General features: G+C 43.6%; 1 protein-coding gene across 1 annotated transcript; it reads left to right on the top strand.

Annotated features, from left to right (window-relative positions):
* The first annotated feature begins 6,887 nt into the window (after positions 1–6,887).
* On the top strand, positions 6,888–7,928 carry LOC132223625 (melanoma-associated antigen B16-like). The gene is given in 1 exon segment (XM_059678708.1): positions 6,888–7,928. A coding segment is annotated over 1 exon segment (1,041 nt).
* Positions 7,929–21,141: the final 13,213 nt, after the last annotated feature.

Consider the following 21,141-nt stretch of genomic DNA (forward strand, 5'->3'; position numbering starts at 1 on the left):
GCGGGGGCGGGGGGGAGACGGTGTGGGGGCGGGTGTTAATGGTTTTAGAGCCCCAGTCATCATGGAAAAGCCTGTGAGTGAGGACCTAGGGCTAGGGGACCACGGCCATCCTGTGCGGGCTGCCATTTTGTGCGAGCGGACATGCAGTGGGGGGAGATAGTGTGGGGGTGAATGTTAATGGTTTCAGAGCCACAGTCACTATGAAAAGGCCCGTGAGTGAGGAACCGCGACCTTTCTGTGCGGGCCGCCATTTTGTGCGATCGGCCAGTCTGTGCGAGCGGACATGCAGAGGGGGGAGACGGGGTGGGGGGTGGGAGTGGGTGGTAATGGTTTCAGAGCCCCAGTCGTCATGGAAAAGCCTGTGAGTGAGGACCTAGGGCTAGGGGACCACGGCCATCCTGTGCGGGCTGCCATTCTGTGCGAGCAGACATGCAGTGGGGGGAGATAGTGTGGGGGTGGGTGGTAATGGTTTCAGAGCCCCAGTCACTATGAAAAGGCCCGTGAGTGAGGACCCAGGGCTAGGGGACCGTGACCATTCTGTGCGGGCCGCCATTCTGTGCGAGCGGACATGCAGTGGGGGGAGATGGTGTGGGAGTTGGGGGTTGGGGCAAAGTGGGGGTGGGTGGTAATGGTTTCAGAGCCCAGCCATGAAAAGGCCCGTGAGTGAGGACTCAGGGCTAGGGGACGACGCTCCCCTCTGGGCCCTTCCCTCAGCCTGAGGGCCTGAGCAGCGGGGCTGCAGTGTCGCTGAAGGATTTCGGCCTCTGAATCTGAGGGATGTGAGGCCTGGGCGGAGCTTGGCAGGGTCAGGTCAGCAAAGGAAGGTGTCTCAGGCCCCGTGGAGATCCCGAGTGCACCGCGGGGAATTCTTAGGCTTCCACCGACCCTAGGGCCGAGAGTGTGACTGCTCCCTTCTAGTTGGGGGTCTCAGAGAGATGGCGCCTCCATTGGAAGGTGGTGCCTGAGGGAATAGTGCAGCGAGCATATGGCCATCCTGTACCAGCCTGAGGACAGCATTCAGAGACTGAGGGACTAGCCAGTGCCCCGGCCCGCGGGACAACAACGGGGGAACCAAGAGACACCCTAGGAGAATGAGACAATCAAGGGACACGAAAGAATGGAGGCAAGACAAGTCAGTCCTGATCAAGCCTCCAACTTTATTCTCACCGCGGCAGAATATATACTGTTTTAGGGAAGGGGGGTGGGTAAAGGGGTCTATGGGCAGTAACCTATTACTAGAGATTTATTAGGCTCCTGATGGCTGTGCTTATCAGCGGAGATGTGTGCTTTAGCAGGCTCCGGGATGGCTGTGTGTTTATCAGTGGAGATGTGTGATTTAGCGGCTGTGTGAGGGTAGTTTATCTTTAACTGCTGGCCAATTTGCAAGACACAGGTGGTTTCTGGTAATTAGGAGTTTCTGGAGGAACCAGAAACTTGTAGTTTTTAAGATGGCTTTGTCTAAGCCAATATTTCTAATGGCTCCCAACAAGCCAGCGCTTCCCCTGCTGTCAGCCTTGCATGGCCCAGGGACGGATGGCAGCCACCCCTCCCTTGCTACTCTGGGTCCCACAAGGTGAAGAATTGCTTCTGAATAGATTATTTGGCAGAAGGAGTCCTATGCTTTGGCAGGTGTGAGTGATGCCTGAAGGGCAAACTCAGCACGTGAAAGGGTGGCCCAGGGGTCTCAGGGAATCCTTGGGAGATCCCAAGCCGTGACGGTCAGATGAGACAACTAATCATTCTGCCATGGTGTTCACTGGGAAGTGAGGCCTTATGATAATCGGCAAAATCAGAACAAAGGGACAAGTCCCAGGCCATGCCGGGCTTCCAGGTGAAGAACCCATGACAAGACCATCTCATGTTTTGCTTCTCAGTGTCTCAGTGAAAAAAAGCCTTTTCTGTTAGAGTTACATCAGGTATCAGAAGCTAGGGACTGAGCGAGGTCTGATCAATCGCCAGAGTAAATACCTTGACCAAAGGCTGAGAAAGCCGTCCATCCCATAAGTCAGGAGCCAGCATAACTGCTGAGCCTGCTGTTGTCCCTGGGAGGCCCTGGGCAGAGCTGTGAGGCTGAGATATCACCTTACATCCTCTTCCTTGAACTAAGGATGAACATGATTGTTCTGTGGAAGTACTGATCTCAGTATCAATAATTAGTCATGGGAAGGACCCTAAGTGAGGCCTAACTCATGGGGACACCCACTCTAGAGCAGAATGTTCTCAACAGAGCCCTGTCCTATTGTCACACTTGGGAAACTTTGGATGTGACAGCCCGTTAATTCACCCTCAGTGGTCACAGGGACAGAACTGTTTAGTGGGAAAGAGTGACATCAGGTTAGAGGGGAGGCGTCTCAGATAATGTCAAGTTTCAAGGCCTAGCCCTAGACCTTGTTTGAACAAAGAGCTGACCATCCACTTGTGAAGATGGGATCCCTTGGTATGTATCTACCCTGCCCCTGTTGTCATCCCTGGGAGGTTTCAAGCAAATATGGCTAATAGTCTTTTTGTCTTACTTGCAGTTTACAAGTTTGTTATACATGTTTTCAATATCAAAATATTTTTGTGTTTCCTGATTATAAAAAAAATGATATATGCTTGTATGGAAAAATTAAAACAGTACAGCTATGAATAACATTCTCCAAAATACCCCACCTCCACAGACAGCCAGAGTAAATATTTTGGTGTATATCCTTCCAGAATTTTCAATATGCATATACATTGTTTTTAAATATAATGAAATAATGCCTATTGCAACTTTTTTATTGAAATATAATTCACATATAACATATTTTTTAATTTTAGCAAAAGTTTGAAACCGCCACTGTACATCAGTAAGCATATAATATTAAATTATATTTATGTAATTTATGTCTATGTAGCAGAATACCTTGCAGCTACTAAGAGGAAGAGATAGATCTATACACATCGACAATGGCAGATGCTCACAGTACATTTTAAGTGAGAAAAGCAAGGTTTAGACTAGTAAATGGCATTCCAAAGTTTAAGCATCTTCCTTGTCATTTTATCTCATTTTGGTTACTTACATTTAGGTGAATGCAAAACTATGTCAGGTCAGCATATAGGAGGCCAAGGGTACTCATTCTCTGGGAAGTTTTTCTTTCATTCAGTGAACCACTTCCTGTGGACCACCAGCACTCTTCGATTAAATTGTTAGACTGGCCGAAGCCGGTTTAGCTCACTGGATAGAGCGTTGGCCTGGGGACTAAAGGGTGCCAGTTTCGATTCTGGTCAAGGGCATGTACCTTGGTTGCAGGCACATCCCCAGTAGGGGGTGTGCAAGAGGCAGCTGATCGATGCTTCTCTCTCATCAATGTTTCTAACTAACTATCCCTCTCCCTTCCTCTCTGTAAAAAAATCAATAAAATATATTAAAAAAAAGAAAAAAGAAATTGTTAGACTGGCCCTGGGGACCAGTTCCCAAAGGACCTCATCCTCTAGTGAGCTCTCCCTCTAAACCAGCTCAGGCTTGAGACCTCTGACAGAGTTTTTCACCACCAATACCCTGCATGGAAACTGGTAGACATGCAAATTCTGTCCTATCTGGTAAAAGCTTAAATAAATTTCCTTATTCTTCCAGTGGAAAAAAAAAGTTTTGGCTCCCTTTGCCTGTTCATTTCAACATTCTTGATTCTGTATACATTTGTGCTTTGTGACTTTTTTTTTTGAACCAGTTAAAACATCAGTTTGTTTTTCTCATGAGTTAAATACACTCTGTAACTTTTGTTTATTTTTTAACAATGGTAAGAAAGTATGACCAGCTATTAGTTTCCTATTGTGGTTGTAATGAATCAACACAAACTTAGTGACTTACAAAAGCACAAGTCCAAAATGAGTCTCACGGATCAAATCAAGATGTCAGTAGAGCTGGTTCCTTCTGTAGGCTCCAGGAGAGATTCTGTTACTTCCAGCTTCCACAGGCTGCAGGCATCCCCTGACTTGTGGCAGCATCATTATAATCTCAGCTTCCATCATCACATTCTTCTCATTCCTCACTCTGAATCCTCTAGCATCCTTTCTTTATTTTTTTATTTATTTAAATTACAGTTTACATTCAATATTATTTTGTACTATAGGCCTGGTGGGGTCCCTCAGCCTGCCCTGCACCCTCTTGCAATCTGGGACCCCTGGGATGTAGTAGTGTGCAAAGCAGCAGGCAGCCAGGAAGGAGCCTGAACCTGGGCTGGGCGCTGCACGCTTCTGCTCATCCCAGCCCCACTGTGCCTACTGCTCAGTAGTGCTGCTGCGGGGAGTGGGAGAGGCTTGTGTCACCTCAGCTGCGCTTGCCAGCCATGAGCCTGGCGTTTGGCACCCATAGGTCAGCTGAACAGCGCTCCTGCTGTGGGAGTGCACCGACCACCAGGGGGCAGCGTTGAACAGTCAACCAGTCGCCTAAGGTTTTCTATATCTAGATTTGTTTCAGGTGTACAACATAGTGGTTAGATAATCATATACTTGAGAAAGTTTCCCCCGATAGTTCCAGTACCCAAATAGCACCATACGTAGTTATTACAATATTGATTGTATTTCTTATGCTGTGCTTTAGATCCGCATGATAATTTTGTAACTACCTATCTGTATGTGTGTGTGTGTGTGTGTGTGTGTGCGCGCGCGCGCGCGCGCGCGCGCGCGTTTCTGTCTGGCTGGTAGCTATGACACGCACTGACCACCAGGGGCAGATGCTCAATGCAGGAGCTGCCATGACCCACACTAGCCATTTAAAAATAAACAGCACCACTGACCTGGCTCTGACAAACCAACACTTGGCTTCCCCCAAGTGGGACACAGGCCCCGTCACCAACCCAGAGTGACACCCCACCAAATTGCAGCCAATGCTGCCAAGACTCCATGCTGCAAAATGCAGCCCACAGCCCAGCCAAGCCCAGAAATGGTAGCTGTGAGTGCCGGGTAATGACAGCACATAGCAACACCCGGCTTCCTCTCCCTAGTGACTAGCCTCCTTGTAGTTTCTTCAGCCCAGGAACACAACTTGCTTTGTAGCCAGGTGCAAACATTTTTCAGTTCAACCAAATGTTTGTGAAGTGTTTTCCCGTGTCTCATCTCATTTGATCCTCACAAAAGTCCTGGAGTAGGTAGCCAGGAGACTCAGTAGAATCCTATTTTCTTTTCATTAGCAAGACAATAGAGATTTAGGAAGTTTAGAAACTTGACCAGACTAAAAAGAAGTAAGAAATGGTGGAACTTGAAAATGACTTCAGGTTTTTTTCACTGCATAGAATATAGTCAAACACTACTGCAGTTAAATATTTTACCCTTTATTCTCCCTGTGTGATCTACAATAATAATCTGCTTTGTGTTGTTATTTACTGCTGTGTTGCTGACAATTACTTGAAAGAGAAGTTGAGGTGCTACACTGGGTTGGAAAAAATTTAGCTAAATCAGAAAGCAGGTCTAATTAAGCAAGTTTATTCTATTCTAATAAAGAGGTAATATGCAAATTGCTCATCACTCCAACACAAGTTGGCCACCCCTATATGGTAAAAGATGGCTGCCCCCATGTGGGCACAAGATGGCCAGCAGGGGATGGCAGTTGTGGACGATCAGGCCAGCAGGTGAGGGCAGTTGGGAGGGAGCAGGCCTGAAAGGGAGGGCAGTTGGGGGCAATGGGGCCAGCAGGGTACTGCAGTTAGGGGTGACTAGGCTGGCAAGGGAGGGCAGTTAGGGGCCATTGGGCTGGCAGAGGAGCAGTTAGACATTGATCAGGCTGGCAGAGGAGTGTTTAGGGGTGATCAGGCTGGCAGGCAGAAGCAGGGGCAATCAGGCAGGCTGGCAGGCAAGTGATTGGGTGCCAGCAGTTCTGGATTGTGAGAGGGCAGTCAGACATCCCTCGAGGGGTCCCAGATTGGAGTAGGTGCAGGCTAGGCTGAGGGACACACACTCCCCCTGCCTCATGCACGAATTTTGTGCACTGGTCCTCTAAAACACACACACACACACACACACACACGGCTAAGTTGACTCACGCATGCACGATGCATATAGAGCTCTCGCTGGCACCAGTCGCATGCGTGTTTCGGTCTGGCATTGTCGATTGTGAATTTGGTTGACATTTCTATTCTAGAGAAAGGGTGAATAGCAATATTAAAATATTCTAATTAATTTCCTTTCAATGTGCATGAATCTGTGCACCGGGACACCAGTCAATCTATACTTCTCAATCCCTTCACCTTTTTTACCCTGTCTCCCAATACCCCTCCTCACTGGCAACCATCAGTCTATTTTCTATATCTGTGAGTCTGTTTCTGTTCTTTGTGTGGATGGCTAATAGTCTTAACACCTCAATTTACACACTGTAGTCTTTCCCTGGCAGTTTTAGTCTGAAGGGGCCAGGTTGAGATCAGCTTTAGATAGAGTTAACAAGCAGTGCAGATTCCTTAGGGAGATACAGAGTAAGGACTGAAAGGAGATGTGACTTTGCCTTAGCCCCCAGTATATATAGCATAAGGGAGATGATTCACAGTCCGTACGGAATGCCTCGGTAATGAACCTGAGTAAGGACTTAAAGGGACCATATTCCTAAGAACACAAATTGCTCTACAGAGCCCAGCCACACCTGCCTACTGTCATCCCTGAGAATTCTCAACCTGGCTTGCCTTGTTATACCCTGAGGAGCATTGAGTATTTGTCTTTCATGTCCCTGGGGGACACAGCATCCAGGAGGTCAGGTGATCTGTGAGGCCCTGTAGCACTGTTGTCAGGAGAGGACCATTAGAGGTGGCTTTTATCAGAGCCATCACAGTTGAGATTGGAAGCTGAGGCCACTCACATCTTCCTTCTTTCCCTTAGGGAGTGATTCCCCATTGTCTTCCTGTTCACGCTCCTGATTACCACCACCCACAAGAGTCCTCATGGCTTTTCCTCAGAAGGATCCACAATCCTCACCTGATCAACTTCCTCAGACCCACAGTGAGACCCAGGGCCTGGCGGTTGCACAGGAGTCCAAGGCTCTGGAGGAGGCCTGTCTCTCCTCCCATCCTGAAATGCCTGGCAATCTGAAGGAGGCTCCTGATGATGCTATCCCCGGTACCTCTCAGAGCGCTCAGAGTTCCTCCTCCTCAATTGTCACCACAGCCTCATCATCAAGAAAATATGGTGAGGGCTCCAGTAGCGAAGAGGAGGAGGATAGCACCGTAGAGGCAGAGGCAGATCCAGACCCCAAGAATGTGCCCGTAGATGCTGAAGATGAAAATGTGGCTTCATTGGTGAATTTCCTCCTGCTCAAGTATCAAACGAAAGAGATAATAACCAAAGAAGATATGTTGCAGATTATCAGCCAAGAATATAAAGACCACTTCGCTGAGCTGTTCCTGAGAGCATCTGAACGCCTGGAGATAATCTTCGGCCTTGATGTGAAGGAAGTGGATCCCACCAACCACTACTATGCCACCTGCGTCAAACTGGGCCTCACCTATGATGGGATGCAGCATGGTAAAGTTGGTGTGCCTAAGACTGGCATCCTGATTCTTATCCTGGCTGTGATCTTCATAAAGGGCAACCGTGCCACTGAAGAAAACATCTGGGATGTTCTGAAGGTGACGGGGGTATATCCTGGGAGGAAGCACCGCATCTTTGGAGAGCCCAGGAAGCTCATCACAAAATATTTTGTGAGGGAAGAATACCTGAAGTACCAGCAGGTGCCTAACAGTGATCCTGCACAATTTGAATTCCTGTGGGGCCCAAGAGCCCATGCTGAAACCACCAAGATGCAAGTCCTAGAATTCATGGCCAAGGTTCATGGGACTGACCCAAGTTCTTTCCCATCTCAGTATGAAGATGCATTGCAAGATGAAAAAGACAGAGCCCAAGCCAGAAATTAAGCGAGGATTGTCTCGACTTCCGTGGCCACTGCCCGTTCTATGGCCAAGCCTCACAGCTCCTGCCACACTTAGGGAAGTCAGGGATAATTTCCTCATGCATTGTTTGAAGAGGCGGTTCATGTTCATAGAATTTAGGTTTAGTATAGGTTTAATTAGCTTCAAAATCTCTGAATGATATTGGTCATTCATGTAATGCTCTCAGGAGATTTTGTATTAAGAGTTTGTATTTTTTGGAAAACAAAATGTGAAACCATCCATCTTACGTTGTCATCTGGAAAAAGACAAAAATGGCATTGCTATAGCCTAGAAATGTAAAGGAAATGAGCTTTAAGAAAGTTGGGATCAACAAAGAGAAGGAAATTGAAATGATACTCAAATCATTGCTTTATGTTTTTTCTACTTGTGTAAAACTAAGTGATACCAGCATGTATTTGCAAAGCTTTTTCAAGAAGCTACAAGAAATAAATGTTAATAAATTAGACTTTATGGTCTCTGGCTCATTTCCCCCTGAAAACTTCATTGAACACCTGTCTTTTTTAAAGCACTGCACCAATACTGGGAATGCTAGGATATAAGGAATTAGAACCTGGTCATTATATTATAGCATAGAGAAGCAATAATCTTTTAAGGACATGGTGTGATCTTCTAGTCTCCAACGCAGTAGTAAAATGAAGGCGAGAGTAGGTAGGTGGACAGTCCATATGAGATTGTCTATGTGTAAATGCTGTTAAGTATGACAATTTGGGGCATTGACAAACTTCAAATCCTTAAGTGGGGATTACTTTTATATTTAACTGGCTGTGGACATCATGAGCAGGGAGCAACCCAGACAGCGTCAAGGTTGAAACCCAAAGTCTGTAGTACAAAGCTGCTGTTAACTCTTTAAAAAATTTTTGTTTAAAGTATTACATATATCTCCTTTTTCCCCATTGACCTCTCCCTGGCCACTTACTTTGTGTGTGTGTGCGTGCTTTTACAATAACACTGTGTATGTGTGTGTATATAAACATATAACTTTTTTGTATCCTGAGTAAACCAGAGGCAAATTCACAGCTGGTACTGGAATGGAAGGTGTCCTGCATTCCTGTGCCAGTGCAGTGGGACTCAGTGCACAAATTAGTTGTTTCCTTTATATACATCATCTGTGAGAAACAGATGATACTCCCTGGAGACTGAACACCCAGAAACCACCAGGCTGGCGCACTGCCATGGCTGAGGAGAGTCACTGCCCTCTTCATTCCAAGGAAAATTTAAATAAGCGTTATTTAGTGTAATTTGGCAAACGATTAACAAAGGCTAAATTTTTAGTAGGGGTAAGAAGAATGAAAAGGTGTGTCTGTGTTTGGGGGGGGGGCCTTGGGGGGGTGTTAGCTGGTATGGCTCAGTTGGTTGGAGCATTGTCTCATACACTGAAAGGTCTCAGGTTTGATTCCTGAGGTTCTGGGTTTGGTCCCTGGTTGGGGCATGTGTGAGTGGCAACCAATCAATGTTTCTCACGTTAACATCTCTCCCTCTCTCTCCCCCCTCTAAAATCATTAAACATATCCTTGCGTAAGGATTAAAAAATAAGTGGGGATTGCAATGGAAGATGTAGGGGAGGAAAAATAATTTTACCTCTATCCTTCTAGTATCTTGGCTATGAATCCCCAATATATAAAATAATTAATAGAGAAACAAATTTAATTATGTACATAGGTACAAGAGTCACAAAGAGAGACGACTCAAAGAAGTGACTAGTGCAGGAAGTGTTTATATATTTTAGGCAAATAATAAATTTGTTTAGAATTAACAAGGTAAAGGGGTTTGGGCCTAGGGTAGTAAATTGATGAAGAAGAAACAAGGTTTATAAAACCTAGGCCCTAAATCCCATGTCCACTGATAGGGATGACTTCTAGCTTCCTGGCATGGGGAAGTTACCTTTCACATGGGAGATTTATATCCTGCTTTCAGGGGGACAAAGGACGGTCAAAGTATCTCTCCTCCAGATGTTTTTCTGGTACCTTTCTTTCAAAATAAACAATATGCCAAAGTGACACCTTTTGGGGTGACATACTCTAATGTCTTAAAAAGGGCACCTGGGAGGGAGGTGAGGAGTTGATCCTTGACACAGATTCTAGGAAATTTGAGTTCCATGAAGCTGGTATCAATGAAAGGGGCTATGTGCTAACCCGAAAAGCTCAGGAAAGGCCTGCATGGTGGTCTTGCAAACTCAGAGACCTAAAGTAACCACAAAAGGTGGTCTGAAATTAAACTTTAAAAGCAGTTATGGTGGGTAGTTACATCCTAGGCCAGTATCTTCACTGACAAGGTTAGCCTTTACCTTAACTGAGCCTATCTGTCTTTTTGCATCTATAATAACATACCCTTGAAATGTCTGGGTAACTTGTAACTTCCCTTTTTCTGGACCCCTTGGGGCACAACCTAATGTGCTGGGCACCAGGACAGACACCACAAATTACTTCATTATTATGTTAATTGTTCCTGTACCCACCTAAGTATGTGTCTATCATTTTACTTTATATCCAATCCCAGGTATTGTCCCCCTACCCCCGCTTTGCTTTCTCCTGCCTCTCTAGTCTATCACCAATGGATTTCACATAACCCACCTATGTCCCTTCCTTTGATTGTAATCCTATATAATAAAGAGCTAATATGCACAGGGTCGTCACACCCTTGCAACAGGGGACCTGAGGCCAGGCCAGGGTTCTTAAGGCTGCGCCCCCTGCGCCGGGGCTGGGGAACCTGAGGCTAGGCCGGAGGACCTGAGGCTGTGCCCTCCACCCTGGTGCCAGGGCCAGGGGAACTAAGGCTGGGCCGGGGGACCTGTGGCCTCATCCCCCAACCAGGCACCAGGCCCGAGTGACCTGAAGCTGGTCCAGGGGACCTGAGGCCATGCCTACCACCCCAGCACTGGGGCCGAGGGACCTGAATCTGTGCCAGGGTACCTAAGGCCTCGCTCCCCAGCCAGGTGCCGGGGCTGGGGGACCTGAGTCTGGGCCAGGGGATCTGAGGCCGCACCCTCGCCCCAGTGCTGGGGCCAGAGGACCTGAGGCCTTGCCCCACTCCCTAGCGCCCCTTACCCTGGCATTTGGGAACCTGAGGCCAGGCCCGGGGTCCTGAATCCATGCCCCCCAGGGCCAGGGGACCTGAGGTCACACCCTTCACCACAGTGCCGGGTCTGGGGGACCTGAAGCCAGGCCAGAGGACCTGAGGCCGTGCCCCCTGTCCCAGTGCCAGGGCAGGGGAAACTGAGGCTGGGTCCCCCACGCCAGAACTGGGGGACCTGAGGTCAGGCTGGGGACCTGAGGCTGCACTTTCCACCCTGTGGGGCTTAACAGGGGTGGGGCCGGCCGGGTCTGGGTCTCAAGTGATTTTGAGGCACATGCGGGTGGGCGGGGACTTGACTGTGGGTCCCGCGCACATCCCAAACTCTGACAAGAGGGAGATTCTCATATACATTTTACTAATTTTCTTTCATCTTTGACATTTCTGTTATAGAGAAAGGGCAAATAGTAATATTAAAGTATTTCCTCTAATTCTTTTAATGTGCACAAATTTCATGCACTGGGCCACTAGTCCTATCTAATAGTAGACAAAGATTGAAATTGACTGTACCTTCCCTATGCCTCCCATTTGCTAATCAGTGAGATATGCAAATTAACCACCAACAAAGATGGCGGTTAATTTACATATGTAGGTGGGAAGCGGCGGAGCGAAGACTGAAGGTGGCTCCAGCCGCCAGAGACGCGAGAGGCTTGAAGGCGCCTCTGGCTGGAGCAAAGGCCTGGGTCCCGGGTGCCAGAGGAAAACCGGTGCCAGCAGCCAGGGGAAGGGAAGGCCTATTGCATGAATCTTTTTGTGCAACAGGCCTCTAGTCTATATATATAAAAGCCCAGTGACCAGAATGGTGGAACGACCAGAATGACCAGGATGACTGGTGGCTATGACCTACACTGCAGCAGCCAACCAGCCTGATCTGGGTCCTGATCGCCGCCCCCCCTAGCTGGCCCCACCCCTCATTGGCCCCCAATACCCCAATCTGGGGCAGGGCTGGCCTGCCAACTGCCTATGGCCCATCCCTCTGGCTGTGTGTGGCTCCTGCCCCCCGCTGGCCTGGCCCAGTGAGCCCCCATTGGGGTGGGTCAGTCGGACCCCACCCATGCACGAGTTCGTACACCGGGCCTGCAATGTATAAATATAGATGAAACCCGCCATTTTCTAGAGCGTTATCTCAATTCATTGAGGTTCTGCTTCCCAGAATGTGTCAACAGTTTGGCTCAAATAAACTCACAAAAATTCTTTACAGGTTTGGATTTTTTTATGTTAACATTACTTGGTGTAGTCACAGCAGGATTCCAAAGAAGCTCACCCAGGACCATCCCTTGGACTAGGACTTGGTGCTAGGATCCAGCAAAGGGCCCATTGAGCCCACTGGTTCTCTGCCCATTGGGTGAACTTGGGTGGGTGAGTTGTCTCTTGGATCCAGGACCTTCCCTTGCTTTGTTAGAGGGTCTGACTTTATCTGAGCTGTGTTTTAAAATCCTTGAGATGGAACCAGGGTTGACAGAACCCAGGTTAAGGGTTGACAGAACCCAGGCTAACGTGAGAGTGTAGAAAAAAACGGGTGGCTGGTTTTGATTTTGGCTTTTCAATTGGAATTGCTTAGAGTCTGAGCAAAAAAAAAAAAAAACCAAAACACAAACCTTCACCATATAAATGAGCTGGACTCATTCAGCTTCGAATATAAAGGGGCACATCCTCCCTCCAATCTGATTCTGGGGTATTCTTAGGTGACTAAGAATCTTTGTGGAGGTGTCAGAAATGTAGGAGCCCCATAGGGAAGTCCCAAAGCAACTATAATTAACTAAATGGCTTATCTACGGTGCCAACATAAGGCTTGGTCAGCCCAGGCCCCAAACTCTTCTTGTGGTTTTAGACAGCCAAGAGAGAAAATGAGGCCACACTTGACCCACTACATAACATGTCTAGAAAGTTTGCTCAGACTACAGTTATCCAAAAAGAAAAAAATTAACATGGGAAATTTTGCCTCCAAGGCCAAAAACTCCCAAACCCCAGCTCTCATTTAATACTCCTGATCGGAAGCCTTTACTTTCAAGTGCTATACAGAAATTGGAAGATTTAACTGGAAAATATCAACTTAGAAATGGCCAAAATGCAGTTGCTTTGGGGTACCTACTTTGATATTTTGCATGCAGAAATGAGAAAAATGCCGGCTCTGAAATGAAACTGAATGACTATATGGGAAACATATCTTGATTTGGAAATTAGAAACTTCTAAAGAAAAAAAAAGAAAAAAATTATTACAGAAAAGATGGAAATTAGTAAGAAATTTTAGAGACTGTATCAGAACTATTCTGAAGTTAATAAATGCCTATATCCCATTTCCCCCCTGTAGGAAGCATGCCTCTGATTTATCTTCATAGGAAGGAAACAGTAGGTGGCCAGGCCATTACTGGATTCCCCAGAGCAAACAGGATGTGGGGGTGAGGAGAGAGGGTATGAATGGTATAAGTGGCACAGGTCCTAGGAAGATTTCCCCAGACCAAGGGAAGTAGAGGCAAGTAGAAAAGGCCCCAGCCCATTTATTAAATAGTCCGTTGGGAGAATGCTGAGGTCCTAGAGAGGGGCAGTTCACAAACCAGGGACAAAAGACATTGCTTTGGTGGTTTTTAATGCCAGACATTCTGTGGTGTAAACTTTTAGTGTGTTGTGCGCACCTGTATAAGAGTGTTGATGTTTTATGTCTCTTTGTTGTTTGTTTAATTTGTTTAAAGAGGGGGCAAGTTCCGCTTTGGGGAAGCCCAGTTATGTGTAGTAAGGTTGAAAACATGAGAGAAATTGCAGGAACATCCCAGCAGCTGCCAAGAATTCTCAATCGTGGGAGCTCTTCTGGCTCTCCCTCTCAGGGCTTCAGCCACCAGAAACAGCTAGTGAGATTTCTGTCTGAGTGTCTGCAATGTAATTTTGGGTTTCTATCTTTTAGGGATTTGGGTTTGCTCTTCCCTTATTTATGAATATAGGGACAAAGATTACTTGGGAAAGTAGGGATTACAGGCATGGGGAAATGAGCTATACAGGCTGGATTGGGGCAACAAGGTTAATGTTTCCATGATAATGGGCAGCTCTTGAATGATAGTGGACCACATTCCAAGGTTGACTCCCAGGTCCTGAGGGCATGGGACTCCCAGCAAGGTTGGAATGTCCTTTCTTTGAACATAAAGGGCAATCATGGTTAACAGTATAATCCATATTCCCCATAACCATAATTAGTACCCAATGTTCTATTTTTTCCCATAACACTGGGAGGAATAAATCTGTAGAAGTACCCTCTAGCAGTGATTGGGGGCTGGGGGCACTCCTGTTTTATAAAGGAAAATAAAATAATACTTTCACATTAAAGCCACTGAAGGGTGGTGAGTTATCCCTGTTACAAAATTGATCAAGAAAATGCTTTAGGTATTAAGTGGCTTTAAAATCTCAAAATTGTTAAGATATAATAAATAAATGTAACTAAATGAAGGATTTATGATAAAGCCTTTCAATGATAATCCAAGGAATATTAAAATTACATTTTGTCACCAATAGTTGGCCTGATATCTCAAGAAAACTACAAAAGTTAAAAAACTGGAAGAATAGAAGTGTAAAAAGCTAGTAGAGGCTGCTGGGCCTACTTCCATCTCCCCTCTCCCTTTTCTCCAGCCTCATATGCCTAATTGGTAACTTAAAAACTTTGGAGCATTACTGGGTTAAATAGTAATAATAATAATAATAATAATAATAATAATAATTTTTAATACCTAGGTACTATTGTAATGTACCCCACGAATCACACAAGGGCGCCTCAAGAAGTCGATTTAAGGAGTCACATTTATTGCAAATCCAGGACTACGAGGGAGCATTTCATTCTCCCAAATCTCATAGTGCTAAGATGGCCGCAACACCAGATTTATATAGGCAAAAATCACAGAGGTATCGATTACATCTTTGGGTTTGGAATGAGGAACGTGGTTTGCACAAAAAGCAATTTACAGAAGCAGAATTGAGCATGTTAGTTAAATTATAGTTTTGGGTCTCCGGACCAATGAGTTGACAGAAACACATTATCTAGAGCAGGGGTCCTCAAACTACAGCCCGCAGGCCACATGCAAATACAAATATTGTATTTGTTCCCGTTTTGTTTTTTTACTTCAAAATAAGATATGTGCAGTGTGCATAGGAATTTGTTCATAGTTTTTTTTAAACTATAATCTGTCCCTCCAACGGTCTGAGGGACAGTGAACTGGCCCCCTGTTTAAAAAGTTTGAGGACCCCTGATCTAGAGCCCTCGGGTCTTGGGACCACTGAGTCAACCGGAATGCATTATCTATGGCCACTGAGGCAATTTAGGATAATTGTGCTGTCCTGGTTCCCAGGTACAGAAGAATGTGCTTCGCTAACCAGTAAGATCACAGCCAATGGGGTATTCACTTTACAATCAATAGGGTATTCAATCAAATGGGATGATTTATATAATTCAGAAAATCAAAGTAACTTTTCTATTGTTAAACAAAGCAAATAAGTACAGAAGCCAAACAGCAGGGTTAAAGTTAAACTACAGTTTCTACCTGAGATGATTGGTACCATATTTCAGTACTTTAAAATAACAGGATACTGAAACCTTAATTAATCTGAGTTTGCCTTGCATAAAGAATCTAGAGGATAGATTTGATTCTACTAGTTGAATATGTTTTATATTTTATTTGAAATATGTCCTTTAAATTGTGAATGAATTACTAATCTGAAAAATGCTAAGTATTTAACTTGCCATCTAAAATTTGAAGCTTCTAAGAGTTAAAATTTCAAACTAAGTTGGGAGAAATTATATGGTTGTGATAATAGAATGCATGAAGTATGAAAATTCATTTTTGAGGAAAATAATTCTTGTGTTTTCTCTGGAAAAATTAGTAGTTCAAAACATATTATAGTCTTTATGTGTATGTGTGTCTGTGTGGAAAAATTTCAACCTAGGATATAATATTTTATTGGCCTGAAAAAAAGGATTAATTGTATGGTCCGGACCCAATTTTTAATGTTAAAACCAGTTTGAATTTGATTGATGCCTTTTAGAATAATTACAAAGAATGTGTGATATAATCTTTGGATTGTGTATATTTGACAGTCTTTCCAAGTTAAATTTTAAGACTTTAACCGAGAGATAGCTTTGGGTCATTTCCAGGGCTCTAAAATGACTCAAGGATTTATTCTCTCTTCTTAAAAGAAATATATTTTTAAGTAAATTAGGCCAATTTAATATACTTGAAATTACATGGGAAGCTTTGTCAAATAAAGTTAATAACTATGTTCTATTTATATACATATATTTTGTTAAAAATAATATTATAGAAATTTCAGTCTGCTTCAGAAAGGAACTTGCAAAGATTCAAAGCCAAGTTCAAACAGGAAACTTTCAGGGGTAACATGTATCTAGTCAGGGACACCAGGCAAGCCAAGAGTGATGATTCCCTGTGGGGGCGTCTGCCAGTGATACTCTGGGTATTTGTGTTTCACATATTGGGAGTTTATAAATTATTTTCAATGCTTAGTACACTGCTTGCAATAAGCCATGTGCCCCATTTTAAAATCTTACTTTACATGCTGAAATTATATATTGAATCTAAAAGTATACAAATTTGCCCTGACTGGCTTGGCTCAGTGGATAGAGCGTCAGCCTGCAGACTGAAGGGTCCTGGGTTCAATTCCGGTCAAGGGCATGTGCCTTGGTTGTGGGCACATCCCCAGTGGGGAGTGTGCAGGAGGCAGCTGACGGATGTTTCCCTCTCATCGATGTTTCTGTCTATTCCTCTCCCTTCCTCTCTGTAAAAAGTCAATAAAATATATATTTTTTAAAAGTATACAAATTTTATATTATTCTTGATGTCATTTTACAGTATTTTTTACCAAAAAATTATTACCTTGGAATCTTATATTTTATAGAAAAGCCAAGGTTTTTTTTTTTTTTTTTATCACATCTATAACCATGCCACTTTTATTTTTTTATTTTTATTTTTTTTATTGCTTAAAGTATTACAAAGGGTATTACATATGTGTCATTTTTTTTCCCCCCGCCCTTGACTATCCCCTGGCCTCCCCCACCCCCCAGCGTCCTGTGTCCTTTGGTTATGCATATATGCATGCATACAAGTCCTTCGGTTGATCTCTTACACCCCTCCCTCCTGCCCCCCAACTTTCCCCGGCCTTCCCGCTGCATTTTGACAATCTGTTCGAGGCAGCTCTGCCTCTGTATCTATTACTGTTCAAAATTTTATAATGGTCTCTATTATCCATGAATGAGTGAGATCATGTGGTATTTTTCCTTCATTGACTGGCTTATTTCACTTAGCATAATGCTCTCCAGTTCCATCCATGCCGTTGCAAATGGTAGGAGTTCCTTCTTTTTTACAGCAGCATAGTATTCCATCGTGTAGATGTACCACAGTTTTCTAATCCATTCATCTACTGATGGGCACTTAGGCTGTTTCCAGATCTTAGCTATGGTGAATTGTGCTGCTATGAACATAGGGGTGCATATATCCTTTCTGATTGGTGTTTCTGGTTTCTTGGGATATATTCCTAGAAGTGGGATCACAGGGTCAAATGGGAGTTCCATTTGTAGTTTTTTGAGGAAACTCCATACTGTCTTCCATAGTGGCTGCACCAGTCTGCATTCCCACCAGCAGTGCACAAGTGTTCCTTTTTCTCCACATCCTCTCCAGCACTTGTCGTTTGTTTATTTGTTGATGATAGCCAGTCTGACAGGTGTGAGATGGTACCTCATTGTTGTTTTGATTTGCATCTCTCGGATGATTAGTGACTTTGAGCATGTTTTCATATGTCTCTTGGCTTTCTGAATGTCCTCTTTTGAAAGGTGTCTATTTAGGTCCTTTGCCCATTTTTTGATTGGACTGTTTATCTTCCTTTTGTTAAGTTGTATGAGTTCCCTATAAATTTTGGAGATTAGGCCCTTATCAGATATGACATTGAACCATGCCACTTTTAAATTTTGTCATTCATGGACAGCTGTTACTTTGATGCATTTGTAGCTACATTATATCTAGAAAAATCTATGAAGAGGACTCTGATGACTTACTCTAAATTGCAGGCTTCTAAGCAGGTCATATCTTTGAACCGGATAAAGATTTATAGAACTTCAAGGAATAACTAAATTCAAAAAACTACTGGCAAGTAAACAGGATAGACAAAAATAACTATAGGACTAAATGAATTGAGAATAATTATTCTTATGACTCTATTTAAAATATTGTTGATTTTTAAATTTTTTGTTTCCCAAATATATGGACAACTAAAAAGCAGACATTCTGCATTGTAGGAACTAACAAATTAGTAACATTCATTTCACAGTATTCCCAGGAGACAAAGATTTTGTCCATTAGGAAATACAATAATAAAGACTCTCTCCAACACTGTTAAAGGGATCTTACCATATCAGGTACCTAACCACGAATGGACATCTGCCCCTCTCTGACACCCGCCTTCATCTCAAGGATGAGAACTGCCGACTCTGGAGGAGGTAGACAACCATCTCAAGACATCAACAAGGCCTGTATACTCAAATTGATGCTGCTCAAACCTTGTTCTTATATCGCCTCATTGTTATTGATTGAATGTATATAAAATGATTTTTATACTGCCATTATCCTCCATATGGTTTCCTAGTGGAAACAATGTCTTCTTAGACCACTTTCCCTATTAGGCATGAAAAATTTAACTTGGGTACCTGCTAATCTTTCCCACCTACTAGACCAGTGATGGCGAACCTTTTGAGCTCGGCGTGTCAGCATTTTGAAAAACCCTAACTTAATTCTGGTGCCGTGTCACATAGAGAAATGTTTTGATATTTGCAACCATAGTAAAACAAAGACTTATATTTTTGATATTTATTTTATATATTTAAATGCCATTTAACAAAGAAAAATCAACCAAAAAAATGAGTTCATGTGTCACGCATGTCATAGGTTCGCCATCACTGTACTAGACAGTGATAGTCTGATTATCACCTATAATAATGAAGTTAATGTTTTGTGAACCACACACTGGTGGTCTATCCCACCACCACCTTTGGTGCATTTTTTTAGGCTATATCTATTATAAAGGACCTACCTTGGACAAACCTCTCCAAGAACACCTCTCTAATAATTCCCCTGGTAAAATTATATGTAGATCTAATCTAAATGAGTATTTTAGATGAATCGTGTCTAAATATAGGAATAGATGAAACTTCCCAGAAGAAAAATTGGAACTTCTGGATAATAGCAGATACTTGTTTCCCTTCAGATTCTTCCTTGTCTAATAGACATTTTCTGTTTCTAACCAGTGTTACTAGTTTATTATTGTTACTTTTGTTCCTGGTATGTAAATGTTATACTAGATGCAGAAAAACAAAACTTTAAAAACAGCAAAATGATTCAGATCATAGTGACTCAAAAAAAATTAGAGATGATCCAGAATACTTTTTTTTAATGGAATTATTATCATTATTATTATTTTCAAATTTCTTTATTGGTTAAGGTATTACACATGTGTCCTCATCCACCCATTAACCCCGAACCTCCCCCCCCCCCACTCATGTTCTCATCCCCCTGTTGTCCGTGTCCATTGGTTTGGCTTATAAGCATGCGTACAAGTCTGTTGGTTTATCTCTTCCCCTTACCCCGACCATCCCCTACTTTCCCTCTGGAGATTGATAGTCTGATCGCTGTTTCTCTGTCTTTGGATCTGTCCCAGTTCATCAGTCTATGTAGTTCTCTATATTCCACAAATGAGTGAGATCATGTGGTATTTATCTTTCTCTGACTGGCTAATTTCACATAGCATAATGCTCTCCAGTTCCATCCATGCTGTTGCAAATGGCAAGAGTTCCTTCTTTTTTACCGCAGCATAGTATTCCATTGTGTAGATGTACCACAGTTTTCTAATCCATTCATCTACTGATGGGCACTTAGGCTGTTTCTAAATCTTATCTATGGCGAATTGTGCTGCTATGAACATAGGGGTGCATATATCTTTTCTGATTGGTGTTTCTGGTTTCTTGGGATATATTCCTAGAAGTGGGATCACAGGGTCAAATGGGAGTTCCATTTGTAGTTTTTTGAGGAAACTCCATACTGTTCTCCACAATGGCTGCACCAGTCTGCATTCCCACCAGCAGTGCAGAAGGGTTCCTTTTTCTCCACATCCTCTCCAACACTTGTTGTTTGTTGATTTGTTGATGATAGCCATTCTGGCAGGTGTGAGATGATACTGCATTATTTTTTTGATTTGCATCTCTCGTATAATTAGTGACTTTGAGCATGTTTTCATATGTCTTTCAGCCTTCTGTATGTCCTCTTTCAAAAAGTGTCTATCTAGGTCCGTTGCCCATTTTTTGATTGGATTGTTTATCTTCCTATTGTTAAGTTGCATGAGTTCCCTATAAATGTTGGAGATTAAACCCTTATCGGTGATATTGTTGGCAAATATGTTCTCCCATGCAGTGGGCCTTCTTGTTGTTTTGTTGATAGTTTCCTTTGCTGTTCAAAAGCTTTTTATTTTGATGTAGTCCCATTTGTTTATTTTCTCTTTAGTTTCCATTGCCCTAGGAGCAGTATCAGAGAAGAAATTCCTTTAGCATATGTCGCCATTTTTTTCTTTACCCCTGTGTTCCTTCTTCGTTTCCTATTTTTTCTTTTTACAGCAGACCCTTTAGCATTTCTTGCATTGGTGGTTTGGTGGTAATAAATTCCTGTAGTCCTTTTTTTGTCCACGAAGCTCCTGATTTCACCCTCAATTTTGATTGATAGCCTTGCTGGGTACAGTATTCTTGGATTCAGACCCTTCCTTTGCATGACTTTGTATATTTCATTCCATTCCCTTCTTGCCTGATGCGTTTCTGTTGAGAAATCAGTCGCTAGCCTGATGGGTGATCCTTTGTAGGTAAATTTTGTCTCTCTCTGGCAGCTTTTAAGATTCTTGCTTTGTCGTTAGTGTTTGCCAATTTAATTATAATGTGCCTTGGCGTTGGTCTTTCGGGGTTCATTTTATTTGGGACTCTGTGAGCTTCGTGGATTTGTGTGAGCTTTTTCTTCCCTATATCAGGGACGTTTTCTGTCATTATTTTTTCAAACAGGTTTTCTATTCCTTGCTCAGTTTCCTCTCCTTCTGGCACCCCTATTATGCGGATGTTGTTTTGTTTTGTCTTGTCCCAAAGTTCTCTTAGGCTCTCCTCCTG

Source organism: Myotis daubentonii, chromosome X, assembly GCF_963259705.1.
Source record: "Myotis daubentonii chromosome X, mMyoDau2.1, whole genome shotgun sequence".
In the NCBI taxonomy this organism is placed as follows: Eukaryota; Metazoa; Chordata; class Mammalia; order Chiroptera; family Vespertilionidae; genus Myotis; species Myotis daubentonii.